This window comes from Gopherus flavomarginatus, chromosome 11, assembly GCF_025201925.1.
Source record: "Gopherus flavomarginatus isolate rGopFla2 chromosome 11, rGopFla2.mat.asm, whole genome shotgun sequence".
Classification (NCBI taxonomy): domain Eukaryota; kingdom Metazoa; phylum Chordata; order Testudines; family Testudinidae; genus Gopherus; species Gopherus flavomarginatus.
In genome coordinates, this window is record NC_066627.1 from 14069159 (window position 1) to 14083979 (window position 14821).

At 41.9% G+C, this 14821-nt stretch overlaps 1 protein-coding gene across 1 annotated transcript; it reads right to left on the minus strand.

Annotated features, from left to right (window-relative positions):
* Positions 1 to 569: 569 nt before the first annotated feature.
* Positions 570 to 6219, minus strand: LOC127030826 (olfactory receptor 10A7-like). The gene is made up of 2 exons (XM_050917553.1): positions 6066 to 6219; positions 570 to 1556 (listed from the first exon to the last, which is right to left on the minus strand). The coding sequence occupies exon 2, from the start codon at positions 1521 to 1523 to the stop codon at positions 570 to 572; it is 954 nt and encodes a 317-aa protein (XP_050773510.1). The 5' UTR covers positions 1524 to 1556; positions 6066 to 6219.
* Positions 6220 to 14821: the final 8602 nt, after the last annotated feature.

A 14821-nucleotide genomic window follows, 5' to 3' on the forward strand; every position in this document is an offset into this window, starting at 1 on the left:
ATTACAATACAAACTACTTGCTTGCACATAGCTTATCAAGCAATCCAGATGCCTTTGAATGCATGTAGCCTGTCCCCCTCATTATTGAGCCCTCCTCCATTTTTTCTGGAGTCTTCATCACTCTTGATTTTACTCTCTTACTGGTAAAATATTGGATCATATTTGTAGTTTGACGTTTACATAGTTCAACTTATAGCCATTGGAAATTGCTATAACTTTATCTGTTAAATGCAGGAGTCATTTACCCGGAGCGAGGAGGCAGTTTTCTGTCCCATTAATCAATCTTCTTCCCTTTCTCTGAAAGCTTTCCAGTTACCCAATATAAATTTAATGTAGAGACACCAAGACCGGGAACAGAATTCCAGTAATGGTCTCACCAGTGTTTAATACATTTATAACACTGTGAGTGTAAAGAGAATTAATCCTTCACTGTAGTTACTCATGATTTGTCCCTAGCTGAGATGAGAATATTTAAAGCATTTCAGACAAGAATATATTGCATTTCAAGTCAGAAGGGAGATGTACAATTTCCCCACCCCAGAGTCGCCCAAGCACAACACACAACAACATCATCCCATAGATGTTACCTGAGGGAACATTTTCCTGCCTATAGTCTTCCTGAGAGCACATCTTATCTCCTTGTTCCTCAGGCTGTAAATAATGAGTTTAAATGTTGGAGTCAGCACTGTGTATACCAGGGAAAGGAACCTATTACAGCCCTGGGACTGTTCTGAACTGGGATGCATATAAATAAAAGTTCCAGTCCCATAGAAGAGAGAAACCACAATGAGGTGTGAGGAGCAGGTGGAGAAGATTTTGTGTCTGCCTTCAGCTGAGGGCATCTTCAGGATGGTGTAGAAGTGGAGGCCGTATGACAATGGGATAAGCAAAAATGGTGCCAGGATAAAGAGAACTGTGGTGGTAGTAACTGCAGCTTCATTCTTGTGGGTGTCTGTGGAGATCAGTCTCAGCACAGGGAAAACGTCACAGAAGAAATGATTGATTCTATTAGACCCACAAAAAGGCAGTGTAAATATCGAAATGGTGTGTCCAAAACCTACCAGGATACCAACGATCCAGGAACCGGCTGCCATCCAAGCACAAACAATCTGGTTCATGCTGAGGGTGTATTGCAGGGGGTGGCATATGGCCACGTACCAGTCATATGCCATGACAGAGAGAAGGCAGCACTCGGTGATACCAAAGAGAACGAAGAAACATATCTGAGCACCACAGCTTGCAAAGGAGATAGTCTGGGTCTCCGAGACCAGGTTGACCAGCATCTTGGGCAGGGTGACCGAGGTGTAGCAGATCTCCAGGAAGGATAAATTCCTGAGGAAGAAATACATAGGGGTCTGAAGGACAGAGTCTGTGATCGTGATGATAAGAATCAGAGTGTTACCTACCAGGGCCATCACATAGAAGATGAACACCAGCACAAAGAGTAGGACTTGCAATGATTGAAAATCGGAGAATCCCACCAACTCTATTTCAGTCACACGTGTCTGGTTGTCCTTCCCCATGTCCTCAATACTCTTCAGCAGAGACCTTGGAACCTGCAAACAAAGGGAAGCAATTGCTGATATTAGATACAGATGTAGTTTTGGGGAGGAAGAAGGGGGAATGATGGAACTATTCTTTTTTGCAACATGCCATTTAGCTGAAATCAAAATATGTTGCAGGAATGGGCCAATTTTGACCAAACATTCAACAGAAATAATTTGCAATGAGTTAAATCAAAATAGATTATTTTGTTTATAGACTTTCCCATATCATTTTGTTCCGACACTCTTATTTCATTTTATTTTCACTTTTATGTGATATTGAGTTCAAAATATTAACTTTTAAATACTATAATAACATTTAAAAACAATATTAGATTTCTATATTATACACAAAACAATATTTGGTATTCTGTACTCTGTTTTATATCATATTATAATTGCAATGGTTTGGAATTATTGAAATGTTTTATTTCATTAATGTCACTTTGATGTATCTGGAATTTTTTTCACAATATCCATTTCATTAAAAATTTCAAAATATTCCAATTCAGGATGGAAACATATTTTGAAATGTCTATATTTCCAAGCAGGTAGAAATTCCATTTTCTAACCAACTCAAGTTCAATATTCTCATCACATAATAAATAAATTAAAATGACCAGAGATGGACCTTCAGTGAAACCTAAGAACTGAAGAACCCATTGTGGGGGTTGAAATCTGGTTTAAACTGGAGCTCCAATCTGCAAATTAATAACTGGCTGTCTGTGTACCTCAGAAAGAAATGAGATCAGTCAGAAAGGCTTCACCCACTGAAATCCATCCCAGGCTTCAGAATGGAAAGAGTAATTATGCAATACATTATATTTTTTTCTATTTAAAAACAATTTTGCCCCCTCTCTGCAATCATCAGGAACAGTCAGATAATTCTCAAAAATGGATAGCACAAGCAGGGGATTCTTTGTGGAAATTTCCAGGATTTTAGAAAAAGGGGGTCATGAGATTTAGCAAGCTGAACATTCATTCCTTTTAAAATGTTCTTGCTGCATAGATACTTCGTGTATGTATGTATGTACATATATATATGCATGCAAGTGTGTGCGTATATGCATGAAAGAGAGCTAAGTGAACATCTATCAGAAGGGCTGTGGAGTAAAACATGATTAAACCTGAGTTTCTCTCCTTTGCTTTCTCGCAAATACAACTCCAGTAGAACACCAATACAGATGACTTTGTCAGGGCCACATCCAAATTGACGGCATATCTGAATGAACAGTGCTGCATTAAGTGATAGCTCACACTTCCATTTTCCATTAGCAAAATCCAGAGGCCCTTACACAGGTTTTACTCAATCGTTTCTCTTTTCAATGTGTATGAGATTTTTTTCCTGAGTGTGTGAAATCCGAATAGAGACCCCAGGTTTGCCTTACTGTGATCTTTGAGGCAGCCCATCAGTTTTTACATATTCCTGATTTAAATTGGAGTAAGCCCTGAGTATATCATAGAATCATAAAATGTCAGGGTTGGAAGGGACCTCAGGGCATCATCTATTCCAACACCCTGCTCAAAGCAGGACCAATATCCAATTAAATCTTCCCAGCCAGAGCTTTGTCAAGCTTGACCTTAAACACGTCTAAGGAAGGAGATTCCACCACCTCCCTAGGTAACCATTCCAGTGCTTCACCATCCTCCTATTGAAAAAGTTTTTCCTAATATCCAACCTAAACCTCCCCACTGCAACTTGAGACCATTACTCCTTGTTCTGTCATCTGCTACCACTGAGAACAGTCTAGATCCATTCTCTTTGGAACCCTCTTTCAGGAGTTGAAAGCAGCTATCAATTCCCACCTCATTCTTCTCTTCTGCAGACTATACTATCCCAGTTCCCTCAGCCTCGCCTCATAACTCATCTGCTCCAGCCCCCTAACCGTTTTTGTTGCCCTTCACTGGACTCTTTCCAATTTTTCCACATTCTTCTTGTAGTGTGGGGCCCAAAACTGGACACAGTACTCCAGATGAGGCCTCACCAATGTCACATAGAGGGGAATGATCACATCCTTCGATCTGCTGCCAATGCCCCTACTTATACAGCCCAAAATGTGGTTAGCCTTCTTGACAAGAAGGGCATACCATTGACTCATTTCCAGCTTCTCATCTACTGTAACCCCTAGATCCTTTTTTGCAGAACTGCGTCCTAGCCATTCGATCCCTAGTTTGTAACAGTGAATGGGATTTTTCTGCCATAAGTGTAGTACTCTGCACTTGTCCTTGTTGAACCTCATCAGGTTTCTTTTGGCCCAATCATCTAATCCTTCTTGTTCTTCTTCTGATCATTTTCTAACAGTTGCATTGGTAGCCTTTGTTAAAGTGAGCTTACGTCTTTCTACTCAAGTAGGCATAAGATGGCAAGCAATCTCTGCTCAGACAAATCAAAACCCTTCTTTCCAGATCTGGCTGGAACAATTCCAATGGTCAGAGAGGCCATCCCTTCTCCTCAGTGCATTCCATACTCAAGCTTCCTGTCAAGCAGAGGAAAAAATGGTGATTTTGCTTGGTTGGATTTTCAGGCTTTGACCCTCACAACACATTTCACAGGTGACCAAATCAAACACTTTTGGGGCTTTCCACTCCCTTCACTGAACCATTCATTGTCTCACCTGGACTGAATTCTGAGGAAAAATCAATAAACAGAAGTGCCTGTAGCACCTCCATTACCTGTCACTCTCTAGCCGACTTGTATGGTCTGAGTTTTGAAAGAACCAGCCACAGGCTAATCTCTGCTCCCACTGAAGACCACAGGAGTTTTACTATTCTCTTCAGTGGAAGAAGAGGTAGGCCAGTGCTGATTTTGGAAAATGAGGGTCTTCTTAATTCTTTCAGGACTGTTGAGCCATTGGATGAGCGAACACTTGAAAGCAGAATTGTTCATAAAACCCTGTGAGTTTGCCACAGATTTCAATTAATACATGATTTCACTCACAGAATTTCAGCCCAGAAGGCACCATTGAGATCATTTAGTCTGATCGACTATGTAACACAGACCAGAGAACTAATCACACATCATTCTTTGCCCCATCAGTCCCTTAGTAAATATAAAATGGAACCAATTGTATCCACTCCTACATCTTCAAGAAAGAATGTCTCTCTTCCTCTATGTCTGCTTCTGCATCTGAGTAATTAAGCACTGAGGAGGAGCTTTTAAAATTGCATCTAGATGCTGCGGATCTTATGACCAAAGGAGAGAAGACAGCACTTCCCTGTAATGACATCACCAAGCAAAACCTGTTTGTTATCTCTAAGTTAGAGTTGGAGAACAAACACTGTCTTGGGAGCCCTGGTACCCCTCTCCATAACCTACAGGTCCAGCAGAGCTTCCATTGATTATGACTGGAAAGTGCTCTGGGGCTGAGACTGGAATTTGTCTTCATGCTCCCTTCAGTCTATGGACTGTGCTTAGAATTTCAAAACTAGAGTCAGAAAATGCTAGCTGTAAGAGCATTGTATAGTGTCATGCACGCTTCCCCATTAGTAACTGAGAAAACAATCATCTAAAAAGGCTAGGCATCCATCTGCCATGGAAAGTCAATGGTAATTAGCTGCCTGTCTCTCCTTGTGTGTATCTATACATCAATCTAGGTTTTGGTAGGCATCCACCTAGGTCCACTGACTTATGGCAGTGGGGTGCATGCTAGCACACTAAAAATAGCTTTGTAGATAGTGCTGTGACATTAGGTTTCAGGGCCCAAGTGCCAGCCCATGACACCATGTCTACATAGCTATTCTTAGCATGATAACATTAGGCCTCCTAGTCCAAGTCTGTGGACCAGGCTTCAAGATGCCCTGATGGGATTTTTAAAATCCTACTGGTGGCGAGATCCACAAACAAATCTAGGCACTTAACTACTACTTTAGGTGCCTAAGTCCAACACTGAGTATTTGCAGGTGATTCTGGCCCCAGAATCTCCCACAGATACTGTAAGTAAGTCTTTGGAAGGGGAAAGTAGCACATTGCAATGGACAAGACCTGGCAATGAGAGTGAAGCTCCTTGGGATTGTTACCCTGAAAAATGAGTTTTGGGGTGCTGCTATACGAACCTTCCTATTGCCCACTTAAACTGTTTTTTCTGAGATAAAATTTCCCATGGTTGCTAAGGAATGACTCAAAGGACACGGATTCCAATAATGTAATTGACACAGGTAGTAATCCTTCCAAATCAAAGTATTTTTTTACTAAAATAGCTAATAATCCCCAATACAGTTTATCAAAAAAATCTTGAACAAAGCACAATAGGTCCCTGATGACACAGACCCCTTACTGCAAGTTAAAAGAGCACTTGAACTACAATAGCATATACTTCAAATGATACTAAGCAAAGCAATTTGTTTCAAGTGGCCAGTTTGCAACAAATTCCCAAGAGCAGATCTCATGTAGCTTTTAAAGTTTACATAGATAAAATACAAGTAAAACACGCACACACATCTCAAGCAATACATAATAAATGTTATAAAAACTATATAAAACTATACTTATACTAAACAGTAATTAAAGAATATCAAGCTTACTCTATAAAACCATTGCTGCTTTCCTTTAAAAATCGACGCACTGTTCTGTTCCACTCCAGCTTTCTCCTTTCTGCAGCAGTTTGTTCATGTCTTTTCTTGCTGGGTCTTTGGTTCCTCCGGCATGGGTCTTGCCGTCAGAGTCTCGAAAATGTTCTTGGCACAGGCTTTTTATGCTACGTTGTAGCTCTGTCTTATATAGCTTCCTGTTCTTGGTGACAGTCACCTCACTTGCACATGCTCAGTGTTCACCATTACCTCAGAATTCTGATTGACAGCTCTGACCTTTAAAGCAAGTTGTCACGGGTCTGAGTGGGTTCTGACGGGCTAAGGTCTTAAGTGACTGACTATTTTGTCACCACTCCCTTTGTTGCATGTGCTCACTGTTGTTGTTTACTTCAATTCAGGACTCTGCTGCCCGCTACACACACTTGACTTTTTGCCAAGGTCCAGCCTTGGAAATTCTGGGCTTTCTGACAGGTCTTTATTTAGTTATTTATTTAATTAATTAATTTTCAAGATATTCTAAGTTCTCACTGAGCATGCTCAGGGTCCTCAGCATCCGTCTCAGAGTGAAGTGATTTTTGCTTATTCAGAGTAGAGATCAGAAATACAAAAATAGAGACTGGAGACTTTTCTCTGGTGATAGGATCTGTTCCCATGTATTTCACCAGCTTACTGGATGATATTGAGTTAGTTATTTCAACTCCTTTTGGCCCAGTTTCACACTCTATAAAATGGAGATCATGTTACCTATCTCTCTACTTAAATTGCATTGAGGTCTACAGATGAAAAACACTAGGAAAAAGTTTGTTTCTCCGTTCATGTAAAGAGGAGTTTTGCTTGATTCAGGAGTACGAGTGGGCACTTTGCATTTAAGTCCCTTAGGAGTCCAATTATGGCAATATAAACTTCTAATTCTCATGTCTAATTAGTTGATGTGGTTGATGCAGAGGAGGCTGGATGATTCTGAGTCTCAAAGAGGCACCCACAAAGGAAACCAGATGAGTTTTGTTCTTAAGCCTGGGTGAGGTGTTTGGGCTGACTTTCAGAGTCAGAATGAAATGACAAGTCATGGCAAAGAGACTTTACTAAAGGCAAAGTAAGGCTGATTCTCAGTGGGTGTGAATCTTCAGTGAAGCAATGTCATTTCACACCATCTGCAGATCTGGCCCATTTATTTCAAAGGAGCTTCTCTGATTTACCCCAACTGGGGATTTGAGCCAGAGTGTGACTATGCTGTATTTACACCAGACTAATTTGATTAGTTTTAGCGGAAATACTGCTGGTTTCATCTTTTTTATTTCGCTTATTTTCTCAGTGGCATCTGATCACCTGCTCCCATGAAACTAAGACTAGATTCAGGCTTAGAATATTTTATTTGGAAAAAGATTTTTTTTTAAAGAAACCATTCAAACCTGGAATGGATGGATAGAAGGAGAAAAATGTTAAACATGAAAAGTTTTCCAAAATGTTAATTTATTAATGAGAAAAAAAATCACAATGATCCAAAGAGCTTGATATTCAAGATTGTCTCATCTCACTATGACACAACAGTGGTGGTTTGGTGTCAGGGAAAGCCTGCCAAAATGTCAGTTTTTTTTTCTTTCTTTCTTTGTTGTTTATAATGCTTCCCCTAGCAAGTAAAATAAAATAAAATAAAATAAAATAAAATCTAGGAGTAACAAAACTATGTTTTCAATTTTAGTCATTTTAGTTCTTTATACAACTCCTCTCCCTCTCAAAGAAAATGGAGGATGTATTTATTTTGTGAAAAATTGTTAATTTGAAATGCAATGGCCCATCAAAATAACACTTAGATCATGTCTACAATGTGGGGATCACAACAGCATAGCTCTGGGTACGGCGGGTAGTGATCTATCTATCGGGGATCGATATATAGTGTCTCGTCGAGAGGCGATATATCGATTCCCGAACATGCTCCCATTGACTTCAGAACTCCACCAGGGCAAGTAGCGGAAGCAAAGTCAGTGGGAGAGCCATGGCCGTTGATCTTTCACCATTAGGACGGGAGGTAAGTCAAAATAAGATACATCGATTTCAGCTACGGGAATAGAGTACCTTACATTGCCCCCCCCCAGTGCAGATAAGGCCTATGGCTCTGTAGCCATGCTGTTATAATCCTGTAATGTAGCGTAAGTGCATCCTACAGAGATAGAAGGTGTTTTCCATCGTTTCAGTGTTACTCAAATCCAAAGCTCTCAGTAACTTTATTCTCTGTGAGGGAGTATCAGGACAAATGAAGGGAGACACAGAGACTCTGTCTGCTATATGGCTGACACAAACAAATCAAAATGAAGTGCTTTCACTTAAAGCCAGCATGTTATTAACCTCCAGCACTCTCAACAGAATGCCTTTACTCAAAGACTGTGGTTTATTTAGTCTCAAACACTTGCAAACACATTAGATTATAAAGCACCTCCAAACAATAGTTATCCAGAGTATGGGGGGATCTTCAGTGGTCAAAGGACAAGGTTCAAGGGGCCAACTATCTGCTGGTTTCCAGGGATTACAAGAGATATCCAGAAGGTCAAATCCAAATTCCTCAGACTTGTCTTCCCCTTTTATGTTATTAACTGCTACATTACATCAACATGTCAATCAAATAAAAAGCATGAAGCAAGCATTTTTAAGTGATTAGTTATACAGATGTGTTTTTGCAGAGTCTGCATTCTCATGGACAATAATATACACACACCAGAAGTCAAATATAGCTAGACTTCCCATTTTTCACAGATGCTTACCCCAACATATCAGAGAGGACACAGTCAGGCCCTCTCCTCATGATTGCCCCTCCCTCTCAGCTTTGTCTAGTGATGCTAAGACTGGTACAAAGGCCTTACAGGTGCTACCCTTGGCAATAAGCAAAATAATTGATAGTCCATCTAAAAGTTGGCAGTGGGTTGAGCACATGGCTGGTTCCTAAAAATGGCCCATACCAGTAGGAACACCACTTCCCCAGTGACATTAGCTAGTCTGATGGCAGCATTTTTTTCACTGATGTAGCTGCACCTACAGCAAGGGTTCAGTTGGCATAGCTACAGCACTCAAGTGTGTGGCTTGTTCACATGCCTGAGCACTGTACCTAGGTTGACCTAAATTTTAAGTGTAAACCAGGTCTTAAATGTAAAATATCCACCAGATCCAGTGATGGTTGCAGTTTTGTTCAAGTGAAAGTTAACAATTCTCTTTGAATTGATGCAAAGCTCAGTCTAGGTTGGGAGTTGGCCTCATCTGAAGTCCAAGGGAGAGGAAACCCCTTTTTAGCACTCTATATTGGCCTCAGTCAGGACATGAAGAAATGTTATCACTTACTATGGTGTCCCCCTATGCCCCCCCCCAAAAAAAAGATGGACTTGCCTTTTAATGGAAAAGCTTTCATGCCAAGTACATACACAAGAGACGTAGCAGTAAGAGGATAGGTATTAAAATTTTTGGTCACTCTTTTTAGCATACACAGAGGAGGAAGATGCCTCCACCAGATAGCCAGTATCTTTAGCCAAGTTCGCTGGAGATTAGCTTGATCCTGAATGAATAACATGTAATGTGCACTGTAGTATGTTACTATTTCATTGTAACTTTGCCTTAATAAAAGTTTCAAACATAAATAAATAGCAGTGTGGCTGCAGCAGCTCAGGCTATCAGCACACATACCTCCCAGAGTTCCCAGCCTGCACTGAAGCCCATGCTTCCATGTCTACATTGCTGTTTTTAGCTGTGCTATTGCAGGTGTGTCAACCTGTGTTGCAGTCACACCTCACACTGCAGTGGAGACATACCCTCACTCTCACGAGGCTAGTTTCAGTGAGGATATGTGTACATGCACTCCAAGGCCAGCTAGGTTTGCTTGAGTGGAGTAATCCAAGTGCACTAACTCTAGAAAGCTGTTGCAGTGAAGACAAGTCCTTGCACAAATTCATCCTCATTCTGTGAGGGAAGTGCTATTAACCCCATTTCACAGATGGGAAACTGAGACACCAAGAGATTAAAGGAAAAACTTTCAAAAGTGCACCAAACCAGATTGTTAGAGGTATTTAGGCACCTAAAAACTGCACATAGATGCCTCCTGAGATTTTCAAAAGCACCTAAGCAGATCTGGTGACTGACTTCCTTTGACATCCATGGGCATAGGAGCAGCTTAGCCCTTTGTAAATAAACCATGAAATCGAGGGCTTTGAATGGGGAGTACATGGGATAGGCAATTATACCTACTGGGTTCCTGGAGGTGGGGTGACCCACTACTGAAGGACTTCTCTTCTCCAAACCTAAGGGGAGGATCTACAAGATCTGGAAACCAACTGATTTTGGGGGGACAACTAATAAAATAACAGAGACAGGAGTGCGATCAGAGGGTCAAAAGAAGGGAGCCTGACAGGGACACCAAGCAGATAACCCTGGACAGCACTCACTGCTCCTTAAAGGCTTCAAGGGAGGCAGTGGATGCCGCCCAGAGGAACTCTACTCAGATACGTGAATGGAAAGAGGATTGGAAACAGGCCCCAGAGTCACAGGAGTCTCCATCGACCAACCTCCTCTACCTGGTTTTATAGATGGCTTTTTTAGCCAGGGCCAGGAGGAGGTTGACCAGGAGATCCCATGACTTTGTGGGGCCATGGATAGGGAGTGCATAGAGGAGGAGGTGAGGGGAAAAATACAGACAGAAACATAACAGAATATCTGTGAGGAGCCAGTATAGGGGCTGCAACCTGGCACACTCTAAGTAAACATGCACCAGGGTCTCCCTCAAGCTTCAGAAAGGGCAGGTGTCCGTGACATGGATAAACCGCTTCAAATACATGGCCGCACTCATGGCCCCATGAAGGACATGCCAGCTGATATCCCCAGCAGGCCTCAGGACCAGGATGGAGTATAGGCTGGTCCACTGGGGCTCCTCACTCTCCAAAGGTGGCAGGAGGTCCTGCCACTTTGTGTTAGGGTGAGACATGAGGGTGAGGAAGTGAATGGTGTGGAGCACGAGCATGTATAGAAGCTTCTGTGGCACAGTCTGGAAGCAAACCTGCTGCAAGTCATGCAGCTGGCTCACGGAGAAGGGGCGGGGGAGATGGCTGGGTCCACAGGGCAGGGGCCCCATAAAAAGGTCCGGAGGGCCTGGAGTGGAGGGTGGGCAAGGTGTGCCCTCTTGCAGGACCAGGTCAAGGTAATCCTGAGTACATGGAGCTGCGGATTGTGTAGCAGGGGCTCCGCAAGTAGATCTGCCCCTCGCTGGCCGCCACGGACCTGGTCAGTGAAAACAGTTTCCAGGTCCGAAGGAGGTCCTAGTAGAAGACCGGCAGCCCAGGGAGGTCTCACAGAAGACCTCTTGGATTGAGATAAAGGAGCTGCCGGTTGTATCGGAGCCCTCGGAAGCGGCGGTGGAAGGCATGCACCAATACTCTCCACATAGGACTATCTACAGCATAAAAGAGCCTCTGCAAGACCTGGGGGTGGAAGACATGGATCTGAGTGCATAGGCACTTCAGGCCCTGCCCTCCCTCCTCCAGGGGCAAGTGGAGGACCCCTGCAGAGAACCAGTGCAGTTCCAGCCAAAAGAACTCAAGAATCTCCGTCTGGAGGTCAGCCAGGAAGCCTGGGGCCGGGACGAGGGTGTTGAACCAGTACCAAAGCATGGACAAAACTAGTTGATTGAGTACCAGTGCCCTTCCACGAAGGGAGAGACACCAAAGTAGTCCTCTCCATTTCTGGAGCCGCTCCATCATCCTGCCCTGTAAACCAAGCCAGTTCTGAGACAGGGATGGATGCGTGTCAGAGAGATAAAAGCCAAGATAGACCAGCGGTCCCATGCTCCACCAGATGGCCTCAAGCGCGGGTGGGAGGGAGCTCGCCAGCCACTCATCCCTGAACACCAGGCCAGAGCTCTTGATCCAGTTGACCCGGTTGGAGGATACCACTGAGTGCATGGTCTGGCAAGCCTCCACCGATGCCAAGGCATTCGAGTCCTGGACCATGAGGAGCATGTCATTGGCATATGCCAACAGGACTAGTTGCAGCTTCGGCTCTCGAAGCACCAAACCCATCAATCTCCTGCATATGAGACAGAGGAAGGGCTTGATTGCCAGAGTGTACAGCTAGCCCAAAAGGGGGCACCCCTCCTGTACTCTCCACCGGAAGCCACCGGCTTAGTCAGAGTCCAGTCCTATAACCTGAGAGTTATGTGTAAAGCCAATAAGTGGGACATTCTTTACTTTGGGTGGAGTTTTACATGTCCATCATTACTTTGTTTGTTACTTTATACCTTTAGCCTGGGTAAGTGTGAATACATGCAGAGCAGATATGGAAATGTAAGTATTTAGCATGACTAAACACTAATTATTACCTCCCAAAATAATCGTGCTAATTAAACACTAGAGCATGCTCTTTAATAACAATGTCATTTTTTCCAGAAGACACACACAACTTCATGATTCTTTATGGATGATATTTCTCAAAGGAACCAAATGGAATTAGGTGCCCAGCTGCCATTGATAATCATCTGGAATTGGGCTTCTTATTCCCATAGGTCCTTTTAAAATCCAAGACAAGTTGATTCTTAAACATTCTGATATGTTTATCGACAGTATATACAAATAGATAGCAAGTACAATGACTTGAAAGAACTTCCATAAACATTTTGTTCAGGGTATCATTATTATTTTATAGCACACACAAGTATGATAAAAGCTTCACACAAAATTACTATTCCATAACAAATGAGATTACAATCTGAATTCATGACACTTTAAGATTAAGCAAAACGTCATCAATCATATGATATATATGTGATAAAAAGCCCACCATTTCCTACCTAGATGGAAGTTTACATGGCTTGAATCTAATTACCTCAACTACATGAACTCTGTTTTACACTGGTTTAAGTTAGAGGAAAATCTGGACTATTGGCTTTAGTGAACTGTTCATAGATTCCAACATTTTAAGACCAGAAGAGGTCATCAGGGTAACCACTTCCTACAAAGCCACCTGTAGAACCTCAGCTGGTGATTCCTGAACGTATCCCACAATGCTCAGCTGAACACAAGGGTACCTTTCAGAAAGATAGCCAGTACCAAATGTGAACTCCCAAAGTATTACATACTCTTATTATGGAGTAACGAACAGTCCCCTTAAACACTCCAGTCTTAACCCACAAGAAAGCTGGACTATTTGATAAATGCTCTTTTACATGAAAACATTAAGTTACTCTTCTTTCCAAGAGACCTCTCACCCACTTGGGTTGAAATGTACACTAGATCTCACACCAAAGACGTCACTTGTAGCGAATTCTAACTAAAGGTTTATTAGTTAAGAAAAAGAATTGTGAGTTATTGAGAGATTAAAGCAGCTAAAGTGTATGCATAGATGAGTCTATAATTCCAAACGGCAGCAGACATGGAGTAATCTGCCAGTTTCCCAAAAGTCTCTCAGGACAACCCTGAATAGCTCTGGGTATGTCCTTTTCTGTTTCAATTATTCTGCCCTGTTAGAATCCAACCCATCCTGAGATGAATCATTTTCCTTTGTATCCATATTTATACTTGCTCTCTTAGAATAATCTGACAGGACAGCTATCACATGGTTTCTTCTTTGACGGCTGTGAGAGAGGGATGCTTTTAGAGTTTCTGAACTCTGAATGCCCTACACAATCACTTTGAAGTCCCTGAGCTGCATTATCTTTCTCATAAGAGTCCTTCATTTGCATAACACAAGGCTTCTTTCATATTTGGAATATTGTTTAGATATTAGGGAGCATATACAAAGCAAAATATTAACAAGATATGTATAAGTGAAAACAATGCATGCAAAATCACATTAATTTATGAAGGTGAAACACTAAACACATTCACATACACTTAACAGCTTCTTTTGATCTTCTGCTAATACATATTTGAATCCACCTGACTTCCAGCTGTGAGTTTGTCAGTTTTCAACTGAACATGCAGTTTTGATCAGATCTGGTATCAGCATCACAGATTGTTCCAATGGTTCATTACTCTCACTGTATAAAAAAAAAAAAAAAGATTCTTTATTTGGAGCCTGAATTTGTCAAGCTTCAACTGCCAGCTGTTGAATCTTGCTATGGCTGTCTCTACTAGACTGAACAGTCCCTTTATCAAATATTCATTCCTTATGTAGGCACTTATAGATGGTCATCAAGTCACCTCTTAATATTGTCTTTCATAAAATGAATAGATTGAACTCCTTAAATTCTTCACTTAAGTCAAGTTTTCTAGGCCTTTAATTATTCTCATGGCTCTTCTCTGAACCCTCTCCAATATATCAACATCCTTCTTCAACTGTGGACTCCAGAACAGAATACAGTATTCCAGCAGTGTCAAATACAGAGGAGAAATAATCTTTGTATTTCTACTCTAAATTTCCCTGTTTAGGCAACCCAGGATTGCGTTAGCCCTTTCGGCTACAGCATTTCACTAGGAGCTCACATTCAGCTGGTTATCCACCATAGCCCCCAAATATTTCTTCAGAGTCACTGCTTCCCAGGATAGAATGCCTGATCTTGTACTTATGGCCTGTGTTCTTTCTTCCTAGATGTATACGTTTATATTTAGCTGTATTAAAATACAAACTACTTGCTTGTACACAGCTTACCAAGCAATCCAGAAGTCTCTGAATCCATGTGGCCTGTCCGCCTCATTAATGAGCCCTCTCCCATTTTTTCTGGAGTCTTAATCACTCTTGATTTTACTCTCTTACTGGTAAAATATTGGATCATATTTGCAGTTTGA

Coding starts and splice junctions, on each gene's coding strand:
- LOC127030826 (XM_050917553.1), bottom strand. CDS start 1,523: ATGGGGAAGGACAACCAGACACGTGTGACTGAAATAGAGTTGGTGGGA.